The sequence below is a fragment of the Eleutherodactylus coqui genome, chromosome 1 (assembly GCF_035609145.1).
Source record: "Eleutherodactylus coqui strain aEleCoq1 chromosome 1, aEleCoq1.hap1, whole genome shotgun sequence".
Lineage (NCBI taxonomy): Eukaryota > Metazoa > Chordata > Amphibia > Anura > Eleutherodactylidae > Eleutherodactylus > Eleutherodactylus coqui.
In genome coordinates, this window is record NC_089837.1 from 105,678,195 (window position 1) to 105,705,864 (window position 27,670).

The 27,670-nt window shown below is 43.0% G+C and overlaps 1 protein-coding gene across 1 annotated transcript in view; it reads left to right on the forward strand.

Moving 5' to 3' along the window:
* WDFY1 (WD repeat and FYVE domain containing 1) overlaps positions 1 to 21,265 on the forward strand; it is a 40,297-nt gene extending 19,032 nt beyond the window's left edge. The window contains exons 7-12 of the mRNA XM_066598772.1: positions 5,549 to 5,675; positions 6,467 to 6,572; positions 6,798 to 6,899; positions 7,023 to 7,153; positions 8,724 to 8,832; positions 12,228 to 21,265. Of these exons, the coding sequence (XP_066454869.1) occupies positions 5,549 to 5,675; positions 6,467 to 6,572; positions 6,798 to 6,899; positions 7,023 to 7,153; positions 8,724 to 8,832; positions 12,228 to 12,287 (635 nt within the window). The 3' untranslated portion in view covers positions 12,288 to 21,265. The remainder of the gene's footprint in view (positions 1 to 5,548; positions 5,676 to 6,466; positions 6,573 to 6,797; positions 6,900 to 7,022; positions 7,154 to 8,723; positions 8,833 to 12,227) is intronic.
* The last annotated feature ends 6,405 nt before the right edge of the window (positions 21,266 to 27,670 follow it).

The window sequence follows — 27,670 nt, forward strand, 5'->3', positions numbered from 1 at the left end:
TCCACATCCCTCTTACCCACACTGGAAACATCAAGGCACTATCCATGCTCATGGTCAGATCATGACTTGGTATTAGCAGTGGCACACAGCGACGAGACCCCCAAACCCATCTATAAATGGAGACTAAACGAAGCCCTTATTCGAGATCCTAATATCTCAAACCAAATCCAAAAGCAAATTACAGATTTCTTCAGTCTGAATTCTACCCAGGAATCACATCCCCACTGGATATGGCTCGCTCATAAGGCAAGCATTAGAGGACAATTAATCCGATTTAGCATCTCAGAGAAAAAAAGAAAAATCACAATCTTACTTAGCTCTAGAAAGGCGATTGCTCCTGCTTGAAACCTATAATCAAGGGCCACGATTAAAGAAATTAGAGACATTAAGATTAAACTAAACATCCTACTATCAGACAAGGTTGAGCGAGCACTCCAGTGGACAGGTTATAAATATTACAAATACGCTAACAAACCAGACAGACTACTGGCCACAAAATTGAGAGAGAAACAGAGGACGAACTCGATATTCAAACTATACACCCCCCACAACACGACCACATCCAATCCAGACAAGATATACAAAGCATTTGCCACATATTACGCATCCCTGTACAAAGAACATAAAGGGAACATTGAGGCCGCAGGACCCTCCTTTGTAGAATCCCTCCCACTTCCTACCTTAACCCAAAATCAGCGAGACCATCTAAACGGAAATATCACGACAGAAGAGATAAGGGAAGCCATAGACAACCTAAAGTTAGGGAAGGCCCCTGGCCCCGACGGCTGCACGGCAATCTATTATAAAAAATACAAAGAATCCCTAATAGGACCACTACAAAGCCTTTTTCAATCACTGCAGAAGGGTGATACCCCTCCCCAAGAATTTTTAAATTCTAATCTAACAGTTATACACAAGGCCAAAAAAGATCCTCTCTCCCCCAAAAGCTATAGGCCTATCTCGTTATTGAACATCGATTATAAAATCTTTACATCTATCCTGACGGCCCGACTGAACCAATTTCTCCCAAATCTTATACATAAAGACCAGGTCGGATTCATCCCATCAAGACAAGCCCCAGATAACATTAGAAAGGTACTAAATATAATTGACCATTCAAAAGACACACAAATTCCCGTCACCTTATTAGCCCTAGACATAGAAAAAGCTTTCGATTCATTGGCCTGGGACTATCTATTCTTTATCCTGCAGCATATGGGCTTTGAGGGAGCCTTCGTGCGCTCGATAGCAGCATTGTACTCCATTCCCTCCACCTTATTAAAGCTACCTACAAGCAAAGAAACCCCTATCCCAATCAGGAGAGGTACACAGCAAGGCTGTCCCCTCTCACCTGCTTTATTTGCACTGGCGGTCGAACCCCTCGCAATAGCCATTAGGCAAAACCCCAATATAAGAGGAGTGACAGTGGAGGGGGTGGAGTACAAATTAAGCTTATTCGTGGACGACCTTCTACTTACAATGACCCAGCCATTAATTTCCCTCCCCAACTTAAAGGGGTTGTCCCGAGGCAGCAAGTGGGTCTATACACTTCTGCATGGCCATAATAATGCACTTTGTAATGTACATTGTGCATTAATTATGAGCCATACAGAAGTTATAAAAAGTTTTATACTTACCTGCTCCGTTGCTGGCGTCCTTGTCTCCATGGTGCCGACTAATTTTCGCCCTCCGATGGCCAAATTAGCCGCGCTTGCGCAGTCCGGGTCTTCTCCTCTTCTCTATGGGGCTCCGTGTAGCTCCGCCCCGTCACGTGCCGATTCCAGCCAATCAGGAGGCTGGAATCGGCAATGGACCGCACAGAAGCCCTGCGGTCCATGAAGACAGAGGATCCCGGCGGCCATCTTCAGCAGGTGAGTATGAAGACGCCGGACCGCCGGGATTCAGGTAAGCGCTGTGCGGGTGGGTTTTTTAACCCCTGCATCGGGGTTGTCTCGCGCCGAACGGGGGGGGGGTTTAAAAAAAAAAAAAACCCGTTTCGGCGCGGGACATCTCCTTTAATGGGATTATTGGACAAGTGGGCGGTGCTCTCTGGACTAAAAATCAATCCAGATAAATGCGACATCACATATTTAAACTCCCCGCCCTCACTAACAAAATTAATAGATTTAAATTTTGGTTTTCAACACCAACATCACTATATCCCCTACCTGGGTATCAACTTAACCACATCCTTAACCACCTTATACAAATGGAACTATCCCCCCTGATACAAAAACTTATGGCAGACCCGACCAAATGGGATGATCCCCTACTATCTTGGGTGGGAAGAATCAGCGCAATTAAAATGAACCTACTACCCCGCATACTATATTTATTCAGGACACTACCTATCACAATCCCCCGCCCGACGATAGCAAATCTACAGAGACATATCTTTCAATTCATCTGGGCCTCAAAAAAACCAAGAATCAAAAACACCCTTATGTATAAGCATAAAAACAGGGGAAGTCTTTCTGTCCCCAACCTTTGGAAGTACTACGTGGTGGCAGAAACAGCCCAAGGGTTAACGACACTGAAAAAGCTCCATTATGGGTAACGTTAGAATCATCCAGAATATCCCCACAAACTTTTTCTAATCTAATATGGTCTAACAATCCCCTAAACCCAAACCTACATACCAGATGTCCCCTCACCTTCCACACCATGAGAATCTGGAGAAGTACCCGATTTTAAATATAAGCTCTCCAATAAACCCTCTAGGATGATGCCTATTATACCTAACATAAGATTCCCACCGAGTATGGACTTAATCCATTTTCAGTGGTGGAAGACAAATGAACTGACAAATCTTAACCACTTTTTAATGGGTTCCCAGATAATAACACTAAACCAACTCCAAGCTAATTACAATCTCCCAACAGCAGAAAACTTCCGAGCCAACCAAATATTCCACTTCCTACATTCACTGGACTTACCTAGGGTGATCCCTGAACTGACAACACTTGAAAGATTATGTAAAAACAACCCCTTGAGGAAAGGAACTTTATCTTTACTATACAAAATGTTAAACGAGCCTGATACAGAAAGCAAACTTCCGTTTATGCGAAAGTGGGAAACAGAACTACAAATCCACATGTCAGTGGAAAGATGGCAACATTGTTGTGAAACTATCACTAGAGGTAGCCACCAAGTCTCCTTAATGGAAACGTCCATTAAAATCTTACACCGCACCCACCTAGTCCCAGTAAGAATAAATAAATGTTTCCCCTTGACTTCACCACTCTGCTTTAGGGGATGTACAGAAGTAGGATCCCAAGCCCACATATGGTGGAGTTGCCCGGTGGTAGCCAGACTATGGTCTCAGATACAGACTATTGCAAAGACTATTTATTGGTCCACTCCCAAAATCTCCAACACTATTCCTACTAGGAGATCGTCCGCCAGGAATAAAATACCAAGCACATAAATTCATCCAGCACATATGCATGGCAACTAGAATCCATATAGCAGCGAGGTGGAAACAGCCAACCCTCTCATATAATGAAGTCCAAAACCGGATCTCCCAGATTGCCCTGTATGAAAGACTACATGCTATACAAACTGACACTCTAACGAAATACAGTGAATTATGGAGACCTTGGATTGAAATGATGGACATCCCAGGCCTTAGACATAACTTGCTCTCAACCTAACCCCCCCCCCCCCGATAACCACACAAATCCTAAAAGAGCTAAGCAAAAGAATTACCGAAAGTTGGTAGCGAATGGAAAACAAGATATGAAGACCTACCTTTCCATGTTCTTTCATGTTTTTAATGTTTCCTTTTATAGTCTTTTAATTGCTGAAGCCTGAATACCCAGAATTCACCGAAAAGGTCAGAAACAGGCGATACAATAGAATTCAGCTCGTTAAAAGAAAGGTTATGTAAGAAATGTACAAAAATGTCAGAAAATAAACCTTTGTCATTCCTTCTATTAGTCTCACCGCCCCCTGCGTGGGGAAATAAGAAAGCATGAATGACTACTGTTTTAAATTTCTGAACTTTAAGAAAATCTGTTGAAACTAAAAACTACAGTTCGCCACGCAAAAAACAAGCCCTTATACGGCTGCGTTGATGGAAAAATAAGTTATGGCTTTTGAAAAATGGAGATGAAAATCCGCCCAAAAAAATGTTGCGTGCTGAAGCCCAAATAGGCCGTGTCCTTAAGGGGGGTTAAAACCAATGAAAACCCAATGTGTTGACAATGATTTGCTTATGACACTTTAAGGGTTAATAAAGTAAAATATACCTCATTTACACAGCATGTTGAAGTGGATTTCACACAAGCAGATTTTGACCAGTGGGGATTCGCCACTCGGGATTCCTGCCAGTTATCTGATCATCGGGCTTGCTGTTGGTGCAGACAGCGCTGGAAGCAGATAGCACTGCCAACATTTCAGCAGTCCCATTAGATTCAGTGGGAGCTGTGCCTGCAGGACTAAACCACGCTGCTGCAATACCAGCCGCACTCTGGGCACTAACAGCGGGCCTGGTGATCACATTTTCATGACCTAACTTGAAGATCATGTATAATAAGTCCCAGACAAACCCTTTAACCCTTTCCAATCCAATTTGTATCCTGGCTTTCCTAGGGAGCTTACTCTTTTTCTGCCATTATACAATGCCGCTATCTGCTGGTTAAAGCCAGTTCTGCATGAGGCTACACATTGCACAGGCTTCGACAGCAGAGGGGCTGGCAATATACAGTAAGAGAACCCCAACAGATGTCTTCCAACATCAGAGCTGTACAGCCTTAAAGGGGTTGTCCCGCGCCGAAACGTTTTTTTTTTTTTTTTTTTTTCAATAGCCCCCCCCCCCCCCGTTCGGCGCGAGACAAACCCGATGCAGGGCTTTAAAAAAAAACAAAACGGATAGTACTTACCCGAATCCCCGCGCTTCGGTGACTTCTTACTTACCTTGCGAAGATGGCCGCCGGGATCTTCACCCTCGGTGGACCGCAGGTCTTCTGTGCGTTCCATTGCCGATTCCAGCCTCCTGATTGGCTGGAATCGGCACACGTGACGGGGCGGAGCTACGAGGAGCAGCTCTCCAGCACGAGCGGCCCCATTCAGAAGGGAGAAGACAGGACTGCGCAAGCGCGTCTAATCGGGAGATTAGACGCTGAAATTAGACGGCACCATGGAGACGGGGACGCTAGCAACGGAACAGGTAAGTGAATAACTTCTGTATGGCTCATAATTAATGCACGATGTACATTACAAAGTGCATTAATATGGCCATACAGAAGTGTATACCCCAACTTGCTTTCGCGGGACAACCCCTTTAAATCATAATGTCTTCAGATGTCAGACAGTGGATTGGAAAGGGTTAATCTTGAGCCCTTTTAATAATCAATAAATTAGTTTCCTGCTCGCTCCATTTGCTTTCTTTTGAAGTCCACTATTTCCCTTTATCTACACAGACTGCTTTGGGAGAGGTTTACAAACAGCTCTGCACTTATTGACTACGTTCCTCAATATTGACATACTGCTGGTATTTAACACAATGCATAAACCTTTCTTTTCCTCTTCTTTTTCCTCCTTTTAGGCAGCATTTCATGTCTTTACTGGGATCCGGTTCAGCGGTATCTGTTTTCGGGTTCTTCTGATCACAGCATTATCCTGTGGGACATTGGAGGGCGACAAGGGCGAACCTTGATCCTACAAGGACACCAGTAAGGATTTCCTGATCGCTGCAGCCTTATTACTTTTGCTGAATGACTTGGTGTATTATTGTGCCTAGGAAGTGTTTGAGCATATTGTGTTGTCATATATTGGGTCTGCAGTTTCTGGCCCTTACCCAAGTCCTCGCTTTAATTTAGTTCAGTAGATACTTTGAAGCTGTTCGGTGACGTTCACTGACTCAATACTTATGTGTTTGCTACGTTTAACTGGGTGACTTAAAAGAGCCAAGAATGGGAGCGTGTAGCCAATAGACGTCATTGTCTGAAGCACATGAATTAGGTGCTCCACTGATAGAAAAATGCAGCTTTACTTGTCATTGGGTGTTATTGGAAGGCTTTTTTTTCCTTCCTGTAATCAGAATGGTAATAGTTATAGATGAGCGAGTATACTCGCTAAAGGCAATTCCTCGAGCGAGCATTGCCTTTAGTGAGTATCTCCCCGCTCGAGACGGAAGGTTCGGGTGCCGGCAGCAGGCACGGAGCTGCAGGGGGGAGCGGGGCGGAACGGAGGGGAGATCTCTCTCTCCCTCTCCCCCCCCGCCCGCTCCCTCCTGCTGACAGCCGCTACTCGCCGCTCCCCTGCGTCGGCACCCGAACCTGCAGTCTCGAGCGGGCAGGTACTTGCTAAAGGCAATGCTCACTCGAGCAATTGCCTTTAGCGAGTATACTCGCTCATCTCTAGTAATAGTGCGCTTCATATTGGAAATGTATATGATGCAGGTGCTGGAGGGACTGTCTGCATTAGAATTCATGATGCTAAATGATTTTTCTCTTTACGTTAGTGATAAGGTACAAGGTGTGTGCTACCTGCAGCTCACTCGGCAGCTGGTCTCATGTTCAGTCGATGGAGGGATCTGTGTTTGGAATATGGATATTGAAAGAGAAGAGGTAATAAAACATTACATTGCTTCTTTTATATTCACTCTTACACATCTATGCATCTGTCTTCCCTTTGCATTATCGTCTATGTTAAGAGTAAAAGCCCGTAATACAGCTGACTTCTAAAAACGAATACAGTATATTGGTGCCCTACTGTAGTACTGTATGCATCTGCACTCATGGAATAAACTTTCCAATATATCTATATATAATATTTTTTTTGCTATATTCAAGGCTCCTCAGTGGTTAGAGAGTGACTCCTGCCAGAAGTGTGCCCAGCCCTTTTTTTGGAACATAAAGCAGATGTGGGACACGAGGACTCTGGGGTTACGCCAGGTAATAGAATAGGGAGGAGGATTATTCCTCTTGGGCTTATGTTGTTACTTTTACCCAAAGGGTCTGTGTCCTACTTCTTGACATGTACAGTTTTGTGCTCCTCCCTTTTTTTTTTCTGTATAGCATCACTGCAGGAAATGTGGACAGGCTGTCTGTGGGAAATGCAGTTCCAAGAGGTCCAGCTACCCCATTATGGGTTTCGAGTTCCAAGTGCGGGTCTGTGATTCCTGCTATGAGAGCATCAAAGACGAGGAGTGAGTATGATTAAAGACTGCATTGTTGGGGCTTGAGAGGAGGAGCGGGGATGACATTTTCCTCCAGGGGTTTGGGAAACGGCTTTTGCTCTGACTCCTAAAGCGTCAGTCTTTTCCAGTTTACAGGAAGTAAATTTCAAGATAGTGTCTAGGTGGTACAGGACCCCGGCGTGGCTACACAAAATGTTTCCTCAATCCTCTCTCTTGTATTGGAGGTGCGCCGATGAAAGGTGTAACATGTCCCACATTTGATGGGATTGCTTGCCGGTAGCTGGTCTATGGGTGAAAGTATCAAGTCTACACAGCAACCTGCGTGGTGGGGAAGTGCGTCTCACCTTTTGAGATAGCTGTGCTGTCCATGTTCCCGGGATCATCTCAAAGACCAAGAAGGGTCTGTTGCACTTTTTTTGTCCAGGCGGTCAGATTTTGGCAGTCCATTTCTCATCCTACTAGAGGCCACTTGGTGGAGGTGATTAACACACTGGTGAGGTGTGAGGAGATGAGGGCGGATGAGGACATGACCACCGAAGGGTTTTATGCAATCTGGCAGCCCTGGCTGGAGTTTAGAACATCATCCGGAGTCGCAGAGTGGATAGCCCGAGGTTCAACCTTGCCATAGGCGTGTTGCCCAACCTTTTCTTTTCTGCCCAGGTATTAGGGGACCGTGAAGCAGCTGGGCTCATTGGTGTTTCAGAGTGGTGTCCTCCGCCTTGTCGGACCACTCCTTGAAGTCTCCAAATGTTATGGACATAATTCCTTTTTTGAGGCTCCTCAAAGACCCACCCCTCTCCCCTCCTGAACCTCCCCTTTATGTTTTTCTTTCTTCTTTCTCTCTCCTCCTTTCTTTCCTTTTTTCTTTTCTTATTTTCCTGTCCTTTATCTGCTCCTGATCTTGGTTTTATTTCGGGTTAGTCAGATTTATGCTTGAATAAAAACTTAGGACGGAGAGTATTCAGAAATAGTTCTTCAGAGGGTACGATTAAAGTTGGAGACTGTTATTGCTATAATGTATATAAGCTTGAACTTGCTGTAAACAGGATTGGTTTGCTCCATATATGATGTACACTCTGTTCTAATAAACTTTTCGAATGAAAATATTTTCATCTAAGAATCACAGAATGACTGTTCAAAATGTAACTTTTACTCATTCTAGAATGTCTGTCTGACATTGGCAGCACGAGATCCTAAATACAGTGCAAATATCCATATGAGCAGTTTTAGGGTATGTGCATACATGGTGGATTTTCTGCTTTTGAAAATGGTGTCCAAATCCAAACCACTTGGCGCAGAACTGCAGCAAATTTCCATCCTTCAATTGAAAGGGTGAAATCTGCTGTGGATTTTGACGCAGATGTGCTGTGGATTTTTTTTTTTTTCTTTTGTGGAAAATTTGCAGCACATTCACCATTTTAAGGGGCGTTTTAAGGGGCGATAAATTGACAGCAAGTAACAGCAGAGCTGCCATGTGTGCAGCGAAAACGTCTATTTGTGTTTTGGAGAAAGTCCAATTTTCATAATCTTCTTCTTCTTTTTTTTTTTTTTTTTTTCTCTTCCAACTTTCATTTTTCAGTCGAACATCATTGGCCACATTCCATGAGGGAAAACACAACATCTGCTTTATGACTATGGATGTCTCTAGAGGGCTTATGGTTACGTGTGGCACAGATCGGCTAGTCAAGGTATTTTGTGTGTAAATTTATAATCCATAAGACATATTAATGTTGTTTACTACCTGAAAGTATTTATTTTCATTTGACTTAATAGAAATGGTGGAATATTAAGGTAGAAGTTGAAAAATTGCTCATGGGAATAACCAAATTGGCTATAAAGGGGCTGAGTGCTGCCTGTAACATTTGTATTGTAGGCTGAAAAGACTTCTGTCCATCCAGTTCAGTCTATCTTCATGCAATGTTGATCCAGAGGAAAGCAAAAAAAAACAGTAGGGTAGAAGCCAATGTTCCTCATTTTAGGGTTAACCTTTTTTTCCTGACCCCAAGTCTGGCAGTCAGAAATAACGCCTTAGATCTAAAACCCTTCTGAAGTAATCAGTAACTACAACATGTAACATATTCATAACTATGAGGTTGCCTCCAGTCTTTTTTTTTTTTTGCCTAAACTACATAATCCCAATTTTGATAACTTTTGTGGGTATTGTAGTCTGTCCACTTTATTTCTTTAGTTGCCCTCCTTTTGAACCAGCTGAAACTCTGTTATATCCTTCTTGCGTACCAGTGCCTAAAGCTATATACAATATTCCATGTGTGGTCTGACCAGTGACTTGTACAGAGGCTTGGCAGCAGCTGCCTGACATTGGTTGCTCCAGTTAAGTGTACAGTTAAATAAAATCCCCAAGTCCTTTTCCAAGCCCCCAACCTATCCAGATCATCTTGTTTGGAAATTAACACAATTAACAACGCATTCTGTCCTCTCTTGTGTTAATTTCTTTACATAGTTTTGTATCATTTGCAATTATTATTTTACTGCACTATCCTTCTGCTAGGTCATTAATAAATATATTAAAAAGAATAGGGCCCAGTACCGCCCCCTGTGGTACCCCACTAGTAACGGTGACCCAATCAGTGTATATACCATTAATAACCCCCCTCTGCTTTCTATCACTGACCAGTTACCCACTTACACACATTCTTGCCCAGACCAAGCATTCTCATTTTAGTTACCAACCTTTTATACAGCACACTCAAACGCTCTGGAAAAGTCCAGATACACAAGATCCAGTGACTCTCCCCATCTAGTCTAGAACTTGCCTCCTCATAGAAGCTGATCAAGTTGGTTTGACAGCAGCGATCTCTCATAAACCCATGCTGATATGGAGCTATACAACTATTTTTATTCACAGAGACAGTAACTTTCTTTTAATTTAAATAGCTAATCACCGAAAAAGAAAAATGAATAAAAACTAACTTTTATTAGGTATACTTTTAAAAATTATTTGGGACAGACTTAAAACATATATATGTTAGGTGGGGTACTGCTTTATGGATGGGCACCAGAAACCTTATCACCTCATAATATATTCCTTCTAATTGTGCCTTTTTTGGAAGTACAATTGTCATAGAAGTTAAATGAATAGGAAGGCACTTTCTTTTTATCGGAGAGCCTTCGTATTTTGGCTCACATACCATAGACTTCAAGCAAATAATTGCTGTCTGAGTATTCAGTTTGTATGGCTCAGAGGTCGCAAACAGTTTAATCTGAAGTGAGAGCAGCAATGATTGTAACACTGCCTATATTTTGTGACTTCAGAAACTCTGATGCCGCAGTTCCCTTCCTATATTTGTCTTAGCCTACTGTGTTTAATAGCTTAACACAGTGGGCTAAAAGCAGAAAAGGTTAAGAATATATTATAATATATTGGCGAAACACTGGCGAAGAAACTATTTAATAGATTTGCTATTTCCTCATCATCCTCTACAATACTTCCTACATTATTTATTTATTTATTTATTTATTTATTCATTCATTTGAAGGGCCAAGACTTTCAGTATTTATCTTTTTATTTAGCTGAAGAACAGTTTAGTGTTAGTTTTACTCTTTGGCAATGAGTCTCTCTGTCTCCACCTTTGCTGCTTTTATTTGCTTTTTACATTCATTTTTTTCCCATATGGTTCTTAGTGCTTCCTCCCTGCCTTCTTGTTTTAGTAGTTTAAACACTTTCTTTTTGTTTGTTGCCCCTTTTACATCTTTATTGCGCTACATTGATTTTCTCCTATTCCTATCTTTTATTCTTGTAAGGTATGAACCTCTCACAGTGAGTATTTAAGATTATTCTGTACAATTTAAATTTTTTTTTTTCTGAGGACATTGTCCCAGTTGATAAGGGCATCTCTAAGCAGTTTCAACTTTTGTCTTCCTAAAGTCTTAATATTTTTGTAGCTCCCTGATTAAAACTATCTCTATTGAAAGACAATTGGAAATTTCTTATATTATGGTCACTATTTCCCAGGTGCCACCCAGCTTGCACCTTTTGTTATTTTGTTAGGTCTGTTAAATATAAGTCCAAAATGCTCTTTGTGGTTTGCTGCTTCTTCTCTTTGCCTCACTAATAGATTTTCAGTAGCTTCTGTTATTTTTGGTGGCGTATAGAAAACCCCATATTTTTGTTTTTTCCCTCCATGTATCTTTACCCATAGAGATTCCACATGTTCATCTCTCTCACATATATTTTTCTGTAGTGTGGGCTTTAAACAGAATTGTACCTAAAGACAAACCCCTCCCCTTTTTGAGTTTCTATAATCCCTTTTATACAAAGTATAACCCTTTAAATTAACTGCCCAGTCACAGTTTTTGTCCCATGAAGTATGTTGTTTCCACTTCTAACATTTAATCACCATAGAGTTTAGAGGTTTTTGGTTATTTTTTTATTTTAAGTGTAATCCCTCTTAATTGTTCAGCCAGTTGTAATTATGCTAACCGCTCCACCCTCCTTTCCATTACTTAGTCGCCGGACATGGTCTACACTGCCTCCTTCTTGATCTCTCTTGTCCCCCCCCCCCCCCCTTACCAGTTCCTAATTTAAACACCCCTCCAACCATCTTTTCCTCCAGCACAGCTGCACCCTCCTCCATTGAGTTGCAGCCCATCCCTACGGTACAGTCTGTAGCCAACAACAAAGCCAGCCCAGTTCTCCAGGAACCCAAACCACCTTTCCTACACCAACTCTGGAGCCACTTGTTTACCTCCCTAATCTCACTCTACCTTTGTGGTGTGGCATGTGGTGCCGGTAGTATTTCCGAAAATACTTCTTTAGAGGTCCTTGCCCTAAGCCTACAGTCTAGTTCCCTGAAATTGTTTTTAAGGACCTTCCACCTACCTCCTACTTTGTACTTAATTTTTCACACACTTTTTCTGCTATTTGGCCTTTGGCTTTGTTAAAGAGGTTTTACAAGATACATCTTCTATATAAAACTGGTTCACCCAGTGTGCAGAACATAATTGCTCATACTTGGCCTCCCTGCTCCCTGTACTCTGCTTGGGATAGTGGTTATTTAGCAGCCTTATAATGTACTTTATCTCTTTATAATGTTATGCTTGTGTATATTTTATTTTTATGCAGATTTGGGACATGACACCGACAGTGGGTTGCAGTTTGGCAACTGGCTTTTCTCCCCGTTGACAGAGTTGAGTTGGCCTTGTCCAGAAGAAAGCACCTTATGTACAACTTTGTACGTGTACATCAGCTCGTCCTGGGCGCTGCCCATTACTTCTCTGCTTCTGTTGTATGTATGGAAGCAAAGCAATGCAACAGCTCTCCCAAACAAGGAGGAGGTGCCTTATCTTCACATACCTGCACACCATTACCTTTAACTATGCTTCAGCCCACACTACTGGAATTATTACACGCTGTCTACCATATGATTAGAAACACGAAGAGTTCCAGCTGTGTAACATGGATCAACCAGCCTTTTGTTGCTGCCTATAGAAGAGTATTCATTCTGCAACAAAATGGATTACCTCAAAAGCCACTCAGATGTCCTCTTTTATTGTTTTACACATGCAGCCCCACAAGTCTTACAATAGACCTCACAGGAATTGTTTAAGTGTACATACAGTCCAGTGAATTTGCACACTATGGGTATACGTACAGAGTTTTTTCGGTGGTTAATGCCAGTGCTTGTGATGTCAACTGTAGCTCATCGTACGTAGTCTATATGGTGTCAGCCTTGTTCGGTAACAGATGTAGATGAAGTATATTTGTAACTTGCTCCGTTTTACATAACTGTGAAATTATTACGGCTGATTTCTAGGTGACTTTTTGATGTTTTGCTTGGAATGTATTGTCCCTGTATGAACAACGAGAAGCTTATGAAACTGAAAGCATCCACTTCTACTTCCTTTTATTTAGTGTTCAGTTCTTGCCAGGATAATACCTCTTTCTCGCCAGTATCATTGGGGGACATGGCTGAAAACCTAGGAGGCGGACACTAAGCAGAAAGTGGTTAGCTCCTTCTCTTGGCTATACCCCTCCTGCAGGTACCAAGCTAAACAGTTTTAGCTTGGTGTCCGAAGGATGCAGACCTGTTTGTCGCCAATCTTCAAGAAGCACTTGGACTCAGACTACAGGGCTGGCAGGACGGTCCTTGTTACCCTACTGAAGAGGGTGAACAGAACGGCGTTTAACATCCTGTTGCCTACCCAGATCTCAGAAGAAAATTGGGCACTTCCAAACCCTAACTTGAATGTGACCTGGCAGCCATATTGTTCCCCTTTCACTGGAGCAATCCCTTGCTCCTGCAAGGCAGACAAGCACAGGGTGCGTACATTGCTGAAACTATGAAATGCCTGTTCTTTATCGGCGAAAAGGTAAGAGTCTTCCCCCACTCTTCAGCAATGTGAGTAATCGCACTGCCCACTACAGCCCACATCGTTTTCCATAGGGAGGCGCAGGGCTATGTCGTCCTCTGCCTTCTCCAGTGCTGGGTGAGGGCCCCAACTTCAGGCCTAGTTAGGCCCCTTTCCCTGGGCAGGCACGGTTGCGCCAGTCTCCTCCAATCCTTGTGCTCTGTTTAAGGAAGAGCACCTTCCTTCTCTTCCCCAATCAATCCCAGATGTGCCTTTTTACTGGGTTACCATTGGCTCCTACATTTTCTACCTAGAAAAGTCCACCCTCAGATTGTCTCTTCCTATTCCCCAGCCTCAACTTCTTTATACAGGCCTGCTGGGACCTGTGGTGCCTTCCATGTGACTGAATTCCACAGGGCTTAATTTCTCAGTGCTCCAGACCATCCAACAGTGATACATTGGTTCATCACGCCACAGACCAGCTCTGAAGCGGGTAAGCTCTGCCAAATTTACGTGTGGGCAGAGCTTACCCGCAATTTTGTCGTAAGAGCATTCCATCATGGCAGGCGATCGTAGAACCAACTACTGACTCCCCTACCACCCATCCCCCACTGACCGCCAAATCTGAATGGGCACGCTTCCTGTCACAGGTGGCGTTGGACCTTGCTTGGTTGTCTACTGCAATGCTGGACGGGCTGGACCCTACTGCCAGTGAACCGTTTCAAAACAAGTCCGAAGAAGACTCCTTCACGCAGGACTCCTCCCATGGTTTCCCATGGAAGAGGACTATGCCTTCTCGCTAAAGGCAATCATCCAGATCTCCTGTATTGTTATCCCATCCAACCCTTTCTGGGATGCGCTTGGACCCTTCCTCCCAGAAACAGTCACTCAGACTTAACTGTCTAAGTCCCTCTCTTATTCTGATCAGGAGAAAGAACAGGCTGCTAAACTCTCCACTATGGTGAATAGCCTTATAGTCGCTGTAAAGAATCCCGCTCAGGTAACAGATCAGACACCTACTACGTCAGCAGTAACCTTTTCCTTCTTTGGTGGCTGGATTCCCCATGGATCCATCTGGCTCGCTGCTTTCTGACCCTTCGATGGCAAGTACTCATCATGGATGCCAGGCTCTTTGGCTGGGGAAAGTACTCTGCGGAATTTCATAAAGGAGTCAACACTACCGACAATTGTGTTGGGACTTTGGGCTATTCCCCTGTTGCTCCATCACTTCGCACCCTAGCTGAAGGCTTCCCAGTTCGGGTCTAAACAGTCAAACGTGATGGCTGTCGCGTACAAAAATCATCAAGATGGGACCTGCAGCAGAAAGGTAATGGCAGAAGCAATGAAAATCTTAACATGGGCTAAAGATCACCTTCCAGTGCTTTGGGCGGTCCACATTCTGGGGGTGGACATCTGGTTAGGGTTGTGGTCAATTTAATGGCGTTTAGAATAAATCACTAGCTGTCAATCTTTGTGTCCAGGTCTCAGGATCCCCAAGTTCAGGCAGTAGATTCACTAGTAATTCCATGGATGAACTTCCAGTTCCCATATGTCTTCTCCACCCCTTCCTCTTTCCCAATTTCTATCATGGTGATTCTCATTGCCCTGCCGGGCATGTTACACGAATTTGACTCTCTGTGGGGCCTTCCTCTTCTAGAAGATTCTTCTCTTACAGGAACCCCTCTTTCACCTGAGTTTGTCTATGCTTTGTTTAACAGTGTGGCAGTTGAAGCTGCAGTCTTGAGAGCCCATGGATTTGAGAAACCTGTCATTCAAACCATGATGAAGGCTAGAACACCCCCCACTCACCCCCTCTCCTCTCGGGTTTATCATCGTATTTGGAAAGATTTATTTCTCTGGTGCGAACAATGCAACTTCCATCCAACGTGTTTTTTTTTTTTTTTTTCTCTTTATCCCATCCCCTATCTTTCCTACTGGAGAGTCTGGATATGGGCTTAGGCTTAGTTCCCTGAAGAATCCGATATGGATAGTGTGCGTATTTTTCCATTGCACATTGGCCTCAAAGCCGTCCATCCATACTTTTCTACACAGGGTTGCTCATGCTGCTCCTCCATATCATTCTCCTGTCCCACTTTTGGGACCTTAATCTGGTACTGGATATGTTACTCATTTCTTTGAGCCATTGAGTGAACTGCCAGCTCGCCTTTGGACTAGAAGGTGGCCTTCTTGATAGCAGTCACCTCCATTTGCTAGGTTTCTGAGCTTGCAGCCTTTGTTGACAAAGCCTCTGTTTACTATCTTGCAGTAGGACAAGGTGGTCCTGCGTCCTGTCCTCTCCTTCCTACCTGAGGTGCTGTCAGCATTCCACCTCAATGGGGATATTATCTTGCCTTCATTTTGCCCCTCCAGAGTTCATCCGAGAGAACATGCTGTTCACAAACTAGATGTAATGTGAGGTACCTTTCTGACAGCCTCTTTCAGGTGCTCTTTCATTTTGGGATCCCTGATGGCCCAAGACATGGCCGTGTAGTATCCAAGGTGGTCATCTTTTTCTCGCTTGATCCGATCAGCGGTGGAAGAGTCCTACCATGCCAAGGGCAGAGTGCCTCCCTTCCGTGTTTCTGCTCATTCTATTCAGGCAGTGCGTGCCTTGTGGGTGGTGCGCAACAGTGTTTTAGCTATCCAAGTGTGTAAGGCCACTGCAGGGACCTCCTTTGTACACCTTTTCAAAGTTTTACCAAGTGCGTTCTTTTGCATCCGCAGTCTCCTCCCCTCAGTCGAAGAGTTTTACAGATGGCCATAAACCGATCGTATGTGTCCTTCTATATTTTCCCTGCCCCCGAGGAACTGCTCTGGAAGATCCCATGATCTTTAGCTGTGTCCCTCCAATGATGCGGGCGAGAAAACAAGATTTTTGTACTTTTATACCGTTAAATTGCTTTCTTGTCCCCTTCATTGGGGGAAAAACAGCACTCGCCCAGTCTGATCTTAGGACTTTCACATATCTACTCCCAAGAGTATGTTGGCACATTCTCTTGAGGGTATAGCTAGTAGGAGCAGCTTACTTATTTTTCTGCTTTGTGTACGCCTCCCAATGGCTGTAGCTATACGCATGGTCTTTAGCTGTGTCCCCCAATGAATGAGACGAGATCTTATGGTAAGTACAGAAATCTTGTTTTCTGTCTGTCATTTTAAACCTGCTGATTTTTCCTATTTATAGAAATGCCTACAATCTGCTAAATCATCTACATCTACAGAGCACTTTCCCTAAATGCTCCACCTGTTAGTTTTCATGTCATCAACCCTTTAGAGAGATACTAAAGTAAAAAAAACATTAAATCCGCACTTACTATGCTGTCGTCCTAATACTTAACTTATTTTCCACAGTGAAATCCAAGCGATGAAGATGGAAAAAAAAAGTCTTGAGTAGCAATTCAAAGAGGCATACATTAATCTCTGATTCAATACTTGTGCATTTGAAACTATATTTAATGTCTTGGGTTATTGTATTCCTGGCTGAGAGGTTGCTTGCAGCAGCTGAAACCTTCCCACTTCACTTTCTGCAATAGAGACTAAGAGTAACTTCTGCACAAAACAACACTTGTCCCAGCGATTATTGCTCCTGTGCTTTCACACAGAAGCGATAATCACTCATTGAATTGAGACGAAGTTCTCCAGAGATCACTTCTGGCCATCCATTTCCGTTTAGAGTGAACAGGTAGTTCATAGATGAACGGCTGCCTGATTACACGGGCTGATAAACACTTGGCTTTTAGGTGAGCTAAAATCCAACTGACTCCAGCGATTCTCCAGGGAGCGATTCTCACTCACTCGGCCTCTCGAGTTCCTTGCTAACCTGAGCTGACAGTTGCCCGTATTTGCTCGTTTGAGCCATTCTTTTGATGACGATCGGCCCGTGTATGCGTATCCTAAGCTAGACGAGCCCTGTCCTTCAGTCATTCCCTAGCCAGAGATGGTGATTGCCAAGAACAGAAGAGAACCCTGTGTTTGTGTTTTTAAGGGGTTTTTGTGAACTTTTTACAAGATGGTTTATTTAGCATTCCTTTAGGGTATGGTCACACCGCGGATTCTGCCATGGAATTTTCCACTTTAAATTCACCTGTGAAACCACAGCAGAAATCTATGGCTATTCTGCTGCGGTGTTTGCCGTGCGCGGAATTGATGCCCTATTGATGGGTTTTGGGTTGATCCGCATGAAGGAGTGACACGTCACTACTTCCCGATTTTAGCTGCATACAAATGCATCAAATTCCACACACAGATTTTGCCCATAAATCCTTATGCGGACCTGTGGTAGAATAGCCGCGGTGGTTTTATAGGCAGATTTGGTACGGAAATTTACGTGGCAGAATCTGCTATGTGAACATGCCGTTACTGTGCATTGCCCATTTAATATTGTGATGTTAGGCATGTGATAAGAGACTACCCTTCTTAAAAACTCTGTGGGCTTTTTTTGTATTTTCTGCAATTATTTCCTCCACCCCCCCCTATGTTTTTTTTTTTTTTTTCTCAACTATATTCTGTGCCCTCATAGCTAAAGAGGCATTTCCATAATTCAGAAAGTCTGCTAATACAGGAAAATATAAAAGCAATGTTAACTGGAAGCAACCGCTTCTCTTCCTTATTATTTATGCCTTATTCATGTGGGTAGATGAACATGATGATCAGAATGGGTCACTGGTTATTAACTGGCTTCAATGAGCCCATAGATTTACCCATGCTTTCTATATGACTGTTGTACCAATGGTGGGCATGTCACGTAGTCTAAAGCTTGACAGTTTCACAAAATGGACCCTTTTGATATTTCACAATCGCATAAAAGGTATCGCACTTTTTTCTTTTTCTCCTCTATTTGGTAACTGGCTAGCCACCAAGATTTCTATATGGTTCTACTCTTGTCTTCTGGTTACTCATCTGGTTAATAATGACAATTGTAGTCCTAATACATGCAGTATTGCATTTTACAGATATGAGATCTTTCAGGGCAAGTGTGGGTCTACAGCACAACACATATGTTCAATATTTATACGAAAAAGAACTGTAAAATATGGAACTACGGCTTTCTGTCAATGTATATTTTCCCAGCAGTATTTTTACAATATTGTAGTTTTTTTGTTGTTGTTTTTTTTAATCAGTTGAAACAGAAATTCATCATGCCAAATAAGTGAAAGAACGGTAGCATCCTACTTCTATACTGATCTCCGGCAGTCTCACAAAAATAAATGAAGCAGTAGTGCACTCGTGGGACCACTGAAGCTTCTGTTCGGAGGACCACCACCAGTCAGATTTTATCACCTATCATGTATAAGGGGGTATAAGTTATTTTCCTGGAACAACCCCTTTAATTGCCTTAAGCATTTCAGAAACTTTTTAAGCCAGTAAAACTAGTTAACTTTGGCTTATTCTGTACCACTTGTGGTGTATTCACAGTCATGGTCGCAGTGGAAAAACCGCATACGTTTTTCTAGTGGTTTTTATGAAACATATAAAATACATGTTTCTTAGATAAAAACCACAGTTGCAGCAAAAATACATTAGTGTTTTTTTTTTTTGGTTTGTTTTTTTTGTTCTGCCGTCCCAACCGCAATGGTCTTGTACAGAATGGGGGGGGGGGGAGAGATGATAAATTAGAAATACACTGAGTATATTTTTGTGTAATGCATGTTTGTCTTACATTATCTGACCTGTACACCAGGTTGACCATTGATCTTTAGTTTGCTCCTAAATCTAATATTTTGTGCAAGAAACGTGAGACTTTGAAGAGTGCAGCTTAAAGCACCATGAAATAAGTTATGGAGCTTATAGTTTAGGTGATTTGGAGCCTGAAATGCTGTGTTTTCATACTCGCCTGCTCCCCTTTTAGCACTGCGGAATAAGTTGGTGCTATACAAATAAAGATTATTCTTATATTTCCTGTGGCTCCTCTGGAGAAGTCAATGGGCACACAGCCATCTTGACCCTTTTTAGAAGGTTGCGCGTGCACAGCCTTCTGAAAAGAGTCAAGCTGGCTCTGCGCGTACTGACTTTGCTGGGGGTCACCGCAGGAATAGCGTACCAGATGCATATGGACACAGCTCCCCGAACTCTACATCACTTTGGCCGAATGCAGATGGCCAGGTCGAATTCCAACTGGGAGATCCTCGCAGTGGGATGCGACCCTGTGCCCCTACAGTGACCCCCGGCTTAGCTGTCTGGCATCTTCTCTCTGCTCTCCGGATGTTCCGGCTGGTGCACAGCCGCATTGCAGAACTGTCAGGCCGCCGATGATGTGGATAGTGCAAGGCTTGCACTTGAATAGGACATGCTGCGATTTCCACCCCACGAGCAGAATGTTGCAGTAGATTCCGCTCGTGGGCATGGAAATGCATTTTACAGAACCCCTTTAAGAATTATGTTGGCAAGAAATCTAAAAAGTTTGAGAAATTGACATTAAAAGTTTTTACCTTTTGCACAGGGCTTGTAAATGCCAATTTCTGAAGAAACGGGTACAACTTTATACCAGTAAGGTTATTGACGTATCTTATTGGCGCTGTATGTGAAGTATTAAAGGGTACCAACAATGTTGCTGGCGTTTCTGTCTCCCACTTGAATTTTAAATTGGACAGTGGAAGAAAATAAGGCAGTACTAGTATTGAGGCAACCATAGGATGGCCAAAGCCTCTCGTACATAGTGGCTTTGCTGGAGAGGCTTTGAGCATAACCTCATGGGACTACAATGCCCTTTTCACTGGGAAGGAGCCGTTTGTTTTCTGCATATTAACTCACCCCAGGGAGGTTACTACTGACGGTCAGTGGCTGCCCAGGATCACACCATGGATGTAAAGGGTTCACAGTACAGGATTTATTCCCTTGCTATGCTTGATTCTGGACAATTGCTGTATGTTTCTATAGTGGCTGATTACCTGGGAGAGAGAAATCTATGTGACTGAAGCTACTGACATAGTACACTCATATTTTCCTATAACATATGAAGTTTTGTCTTGTAATTAATTCTGCCTAACTTTTAAAATGTCATGAGCACTCCATGTACTTAATACCGGCATGTAACCTGAGCACACTTTTTTGAACCATTCCATGTTAAAAGCCTTTTTTCTTAAAGAAAAATTCTTCAATGAGTTTCTCTAACATTTCTTATTCTACAGAGGTCGGCTCCTTGGCCATACCTTAATCGGCACTTCTGGACATGGTGGGATGTAGGCAGCTCTACCACATCACAAACCTTAGAGACCCTCCGATCCTGGACAAACAGATGGCTGCAGTGCTTCTCTGACTTCATGATGCATGCTGTGACAGGTCGAAGACACAATATGCTGCTCTGGTCAATCAAAGCAATGTGTAATGTCTTGGCACTAATGATGCATACTAGTGCATCAGATAGAAACGTGCTGCGGCCATCTTTGTTTGTCCAGGAGCAAAGGGTTGCTTTAACATCTCTGGTCTTATTCTGACTGAAGCTCAATAATTTTGAGTGTAATGGTTAAAACTGGACAAAGTTCTGCTCTCCATTCCTTCAGCATAACTTAATTAGGTCATTAGAATACATTTATGTGAACTTGAAGAAGAGTCTTGGCTGCAACCCATAACCTTATACATGATCGGTTGCATTATTTGTCCGACGGTCAGCCTTGTTAGATCCATGAAACTATTCTGTTTATAGCAATAGCAGCTACCAGCTTTGGTACTTTTTAGTCTAAATGCACTTGGGAAATGTCAGATTTCTGTGACTGCCTTCTCCGTATACACACATTCACTAGAGTAATGTATTACTTATTTAAAGTGTCTTCTTTCTTTGTCAGTCATGTTTTTCTAATAAAATTATCTTGTATGTTACATTTGCCTAGTAATTGTTTTTTTCACATTCTTGCTTATGTATCTAGAAATGGATGTAGTCGTAGTCAGGCTGGATAAGTCAACATGTCACAGCCATTCGATGCATCTTTGTGTATTCTAGTATACATTGTAAGCTGTGTAATTTGTTTTCTAGGGTATTGTCCAGTTTCTGGATAAACATTCTATAGCGCCCGCTGTGCTAAAATAACAAAATCAGTAATTACCCGTCTTCTGCCATCGCAGTACTTAACCGTCTACTGCCACCGCAACCCAGCATTTTGCGCCTCACCGTTCTGCTTCTTGTTATGGCAGATGTCACTTGACTTCTGCCTCATCATCGTTCTGATCTCCTGGTGTCATGGTGCCCAGGATGGAAGCACTGATGCCAGGAGAATGGGTGGTGATGCTGCTTGGGTCAGATGACTTCCGGTGACATCTGCACAAAGTAAACAGCAGGACAATGGCGTGGCTGCCATGCTGGATCATGGTGACAAAGGATGAGTAAGTACAGCTCATTTAGTTTGGTGCAATGCTCCAGAAGGAACGTTGTCCGGTAACTGGACAATCCCTTAAAATTCTGTGTTCCAATTTTAAAAAGGGTTGTCCCAGGGTCACAAGTTATCCCGTTTCCACAGGATGGGGGATGACTTGCTGATTGGTGGGAAGGTCTCACCATTGAGACTCTTGCCAATCTCGAACGGAAGTCTGGTGTTCCTCTGTGCCTGTCACTGCAGGGTCGCTTCTCACTTCACATTGGTGTCAGAATGAACAAATGGAGTGCTGTCCGAGCATGCACAATTGGAGCCCCTTTCATTTTAGTGAGGCTGATGGAAGTAACAAAGTGCTGGCCATTGGGCTATCTCCACAATCCCATTGAAAGTGAATAGAGTGTCGGCATGCTTGCGCGACCATCACTACTGTCAGTTTTCTCTCTTCGGGGGTGCATTGAAGATGAGACCCCTGTTCTTGGGATCTGTGATCCTAGTACAACCTCTTTTTAATGATTAAATCACATATATATATAACGTTTTATTTTATGTAAGTAAATAACTAAGTCATCCAGTATGGATGGGTTTTATTCATAGTGTATGCCAGAGTGGGAAACTGTTCTTGTTAAATGATGAAATTTCACTTTTCAGTAAGCCATAGCAGCACTGCGGAAGCTTTTGGGACAATTTTCTCAGGTCACTGCAATTAAACCTCGGGCCCCACGTTAATTATTTTCAGCAGAGAATCAAACAGCATGTAAGCGTCCTTCATTAAGCGTCTCTCTTTTGCAGTGTTGCTAGGTAACCGCTTACTAATGGATCCATTCAATTATAACCACTACACCAAGAAGAAAGAAACAAGGTTACTTAGGACAAGGAGCGCATACACAAGTACCAGAGGGAAAAGTAATCAAAGGAGCATTGCTTACAGTCCGCTTTACGACATGGAATAAGCACAGAAATACATGTAAAGCTGTGTTAACATCGGCGGCGGGGGTTCTGCGCAGAGCCTCCGCTACGTTCCCGACACAAAATCCTAGATGAAATGGAGTAACATGCTGTCTGGGGAAAATGCTGGGCGGCACGACAGCAGGTGATGGGCACTATTATAGTCAATGCTGTTCGTTACTAGTATAGGATGGATCCGTCCCTGACTGGCATCCAGTTTTCTTGTTCCCATGACTGAATAGGAAAACTATGCTGTAAAGCTGATGTGAAGTGTTATTAAAGGGACTCTCCAGTTTTGGGTGGTAGAGGGTAGTATATTGCCTGTATTTGTCTCCTGCCACCTCTCCAATTTGCCAGTTCTGGACCCAGTTTCTGGCCATTCAAGATGGCTGCCCCACTTTTGTAACTACCTAATGCACACTATACTGTAAATAGCTAGTGCTGATCACATGATCAGGTCTGGTCAGTGAGAGAGCAGGGAAAATGTACATTGGTAAACTAGCGCTACCAATGCACTGCGGGGACTAAGGTTGTTTGAAGATTGCATCAGCCATCTTGGAAGGCTGAAAAAGGACCTGTAACTAGCAGAAAGGAGGGGCATTTGCACTCCAGTATTCAACATGGAGTTTGAAAGCAGGGATGGCAGAAAAGAATAACTTCAGATATCAACCCACCTGCCCATCCCCCGCACCCCCAGGAGTCAAAGCCACCAAACACATTTATCACTCTTGTGCCTCCTACTTATCTGAATGATCTAAAAAAAAAAAAAAAAAAAACTTTTTTTTTTTTGGGGGGGGATACAATTTTTTAATTTTATTACATTGCTGCATTTGTTATAACAAAACTACAGTTAGTACAGTGGATGGATCAAACAAAATAGGCCTTGCAGTACGAACAATAACCACCAGGTGTCCTCCGCATGTTACTGTTAGTTAATACATTGTTAATGGGAGTTGTGGTTCGGGAATTTCACTGGACAAGAATCATTGATATTTCTCAGTAAGAAAAAATGTTACTTGTGTGTAATCAGACCAACCTTCTCTGGTGGTGTGGAAGGCAAATGTCAAAGCCAATCTGTAGAATACTGTCTGCACTAGGTTATACATCTCTTGTCATTAAGAGGGAATATCTGGGCCAGGTTATGCTCATAGGATAGAGCAGATCTTTTTGGGGCACACCAAAGATGGATATGGTTTCAGTGTGAGAGCTGAGCTTTCAGCAAACGGTTCACACTTACATGATTGATTAACCATACTCGCAAACCACATTATTCCATAGCACCATATATTCCCATACAACGTGAACATAGCCATGTGCCTTACAACCACTTCGTTTATGGGATCGGCAGTGAGGTCAGGACTTGTGACGTCATTGAGAAGAAAATGCGCCTTAGGCATGGGCTTCCTCTGCTCCTCCTATGTGCAGTCACCTTGGCAGTGTGGAAGCTGTAGATCCAATTGTTCAGTTTATTGAGCCACCGCCCCCTATTGACATCATTTTTTTTTAGCTGCACATCGGAGAACTAGTATCTATTCTGATACCTTAAACAGGCAGACAATATCATTGACATAGTCCATTGGGACATCAGTACTTGTACTGCTACCCTATAGGGGATCTAACCTTCCAAGTTCCTGTCTATCCCATAATGCCGTCATCAGCTGTGATTTGGGGCCTCTACATCTTCATATCTGCAGTAGCATCACCTGCACTGGAGCCTTAACCCCTTAGTGACCAAGCCTGTTTGCGCCTCAATGACCAGGCCAAATTTTGGAAATCTGATGTGTCACTTTAACATAGAATAACTCCGTAAAGGTTTTGCATATCCAAGTGATTCTGACATTGTTTTTTCGCTACATATTGTGCTTCATGTAGGGGGTAAAAATAGACCAATAGGATTTGTGTATATTTATTAAAAGAGCCCAAATTTTGTCTTTTTTTTTTTCACATTTTCACCTGCAATATGTCTAATATGTGCAAACACGCTACAAATTTTTGATAAGATATATATTTCCATCTGTCTAATATATTCTGGAAGCACATTAGAAAAACTTAACATTTTGTGGAAAACTTTGTTTTCCGACACCAAGCCAAGATAGGCTCATAGGTGTCAGGATGATAGACCCCCCACCCCCCCCCCCCCCCCCCACACACACACACACACAAATGTCCTTATTTTAAAAAAAAATACAGGGAAACCTGGTATCCCAGAGTAGAAGAAAATAAGTCAAGATGGTCATAACGTGGAAAGTCAAAAACTTAAAGCATTCTTCAGTCTTGAAAGCTAAAGCTAGCCAGGTCCTGATGGGGGTTAGAAAGCTTTAATCCCATGTCAACAATAATAATTTATGAAGAAAGTGTTTAGTTGGGAGCAGCAGGAAACAAGGCCTCATACTGTGTGATTTCAAAATATCCGAATATGTTCTAATTTGGAATTTTACTACCAAGATAAAACCTCAAATATCATGAGGGATTGAGGTGAACTTTTAATACATCGTCAAAAGTTACAAAATCTACTCGCCAGAACAATTAGATTCAAAGATATTATAACATACCTGCTTCTCTTGCATCGCCAGAGTCTCCGAATGCTAAACTTTTATATACTGTAATTGTGTTCGTTCTTTTAGAACCTGATCCACTTAGGACTCATTCACACGACTGTGATTTTGGCGCATATTACGGCCACGTAACGCGGTGAATGGAGTCAATGGACTTTCATTCATCCGTTCACATTACCGTGTAAACACTGAGCATAGGTATCACAAGAAAAAGATCGCAGCATGCTCTATTTCTCCACGTACAACGCAGTATGAGCCCTATTCTTCAAAGGGACAGCATATGCAACGCCTTCCATACGGAATATATTGTGTATGGGCAGCAACCCTGCTGAAAACTGCGGGAAATAAGAAAGAAAGAAAAGTTACACTGCACATAACCGCATGCGTTTGATATGCGGTCATGCGCAATGCACTCTCTGCTGGCTCACACAGACCAGTAGAGCTCTGCGAGACTATTGCTTCTCCCTCCAAACATGGTAATGTGCATTTGCGGTAAAAAGTTCTACTTTTAACAGAGTGCCTACTTCTAGGGACAATAACAAAAACCCTGAAAATTTCTTCATTTGTCTGAAGTTATCTTTACATTGGATGCCTGTTGGGTGCATAAGCACCAAACAGCTGTCCCTCTGACTATCACACATGAGCGATAGTCATTCACAGAATGGAGGCGGAGAACGCCAGATATCTCTTCTGACTGCTGTTCTCCATTAACTGCAAACAGGCAGTCATTCCTCTATGAACAACTGCCTGTTTACTTACACAGGCTGATAGTAGCTTGGTTTTTAGGTGAGTTAAAAGCCAAGCAATTTGGACAAGTAAGTGATACTTTTGATCTAAGGAGTGTGTCCTCCTCCCCTCTGCATCTGTATGTTATAATTATGTGCCACCCAAACTAGTTTCATTCATTATCCCTGAAAGCTCACTGTAACATCATGTATTTTTGTTAGCCATTAAAACGTATCACATCTACAAGATTACTTGGTTTCTCTTAGTGAAAAAAATGCTCTGGCATTGAGGGGGAGGGGATTCCGCCACTGTCTTCCCTGCCTCTACTTCCGCACCACGTGCTGCAGACTCGGAGGCAGGGAAGCCGCTGATTTTCGATTGGTATGTTCGTTGCGGACATTCCGACGAAAATCTGCCGCCCGTGGATTTAGCCTTAGCGCCTGCGTCCACCATTTGCACTAGGTTGTGACAGGAACTTTGGTTCTGGGACATTACCAGTGAATCGAATATCACAGTACAGCAGTTACTTAGTGAACTTTGTCTTGGCTGAGCCTCTTTGTTTTTGCTTATTTCTTCATTTAAAATGTCTGTCTATCTGCGTATAATTGCATCACAGACCCTTCAACGCTTGCACTACAGGGCCTGTGATGATGTCGCCTTCATGTGATCAGTTAAAAGTTTTTGAAATTACAACTTTTTTACTACAGTAATGGTCAAGAGTTGGCGACGTCCAAAGCAATTTCATATAGACTATATGTTCGAGAGAAGAACACACGTCTCATTTCTTAAGTATGGCATAAAGTATCAATGGCAAAATGTCAAATGTCTTATTGAACAAGGAAAGCAATGGACAAAATCTATGGATTGGACGAAAAAAAATTGGACGAAATGTCCCTAACACATTTTTCTGTTGGAGAAGCAATTTGCATAGAGGTTCACTTATTTTTTCACCCTGCACTCTGGATGTTTACTAAATGTGCTCAATAAAAGACTGTGGGAGGACAGCTCGGTAGAGTGCGGGTTGGCGGCAGTCAAAGACGGAAACAAGTTGGTAAAGTCCCAGTGCAGGCGGGACCTGCGTTTATTTCAGTCCAGAACAATCAACACAAATTCAGCCTTAGCTTCAGGCAAGAAAATAACAGTCCAGCAATCGGGTATCAGGCAGTCCCTGCCTGTACAGGTCACGCTCAGCAGGTGCACACACAGCAGGGTTTTCAGCTCTAGCAGGTATCCCAGGCTGCCAGGGTCCAGCAGACATCTTATTCCCCCCCTGTGTCAGTGCACACTGCTATTTATATGCACACCTCCTGCTGGCTCAGCCTCAGCACCTGTGCTGATTGACCTCGCACACAACCTGGAGTGGAGGAAGTGGAATGGATGGCCCCACTACCAACCTGACATCCATTCCAAAAAACCAGGCCCAGATACTTTTAAAGAAAAGACCTCCAGCAAGTACTTGCTGGAGATTACATTGCACTCCTGGCTTTTCATGTCTCAAACAGCGGGACATGAACTTCCTCCAGCCCAACTAGGCATAATAGCAGAACCTAGAGGCGATGTAACAACCATCCACTATCACGCCCCTCAGTACCTCACAAGACTTGAATGGTACAACAATTTGTGTTATTAGATTGTGTTTGTCTGTAATTGTGTGAACAATCAGCCCACATTTTATTAATCAATACATA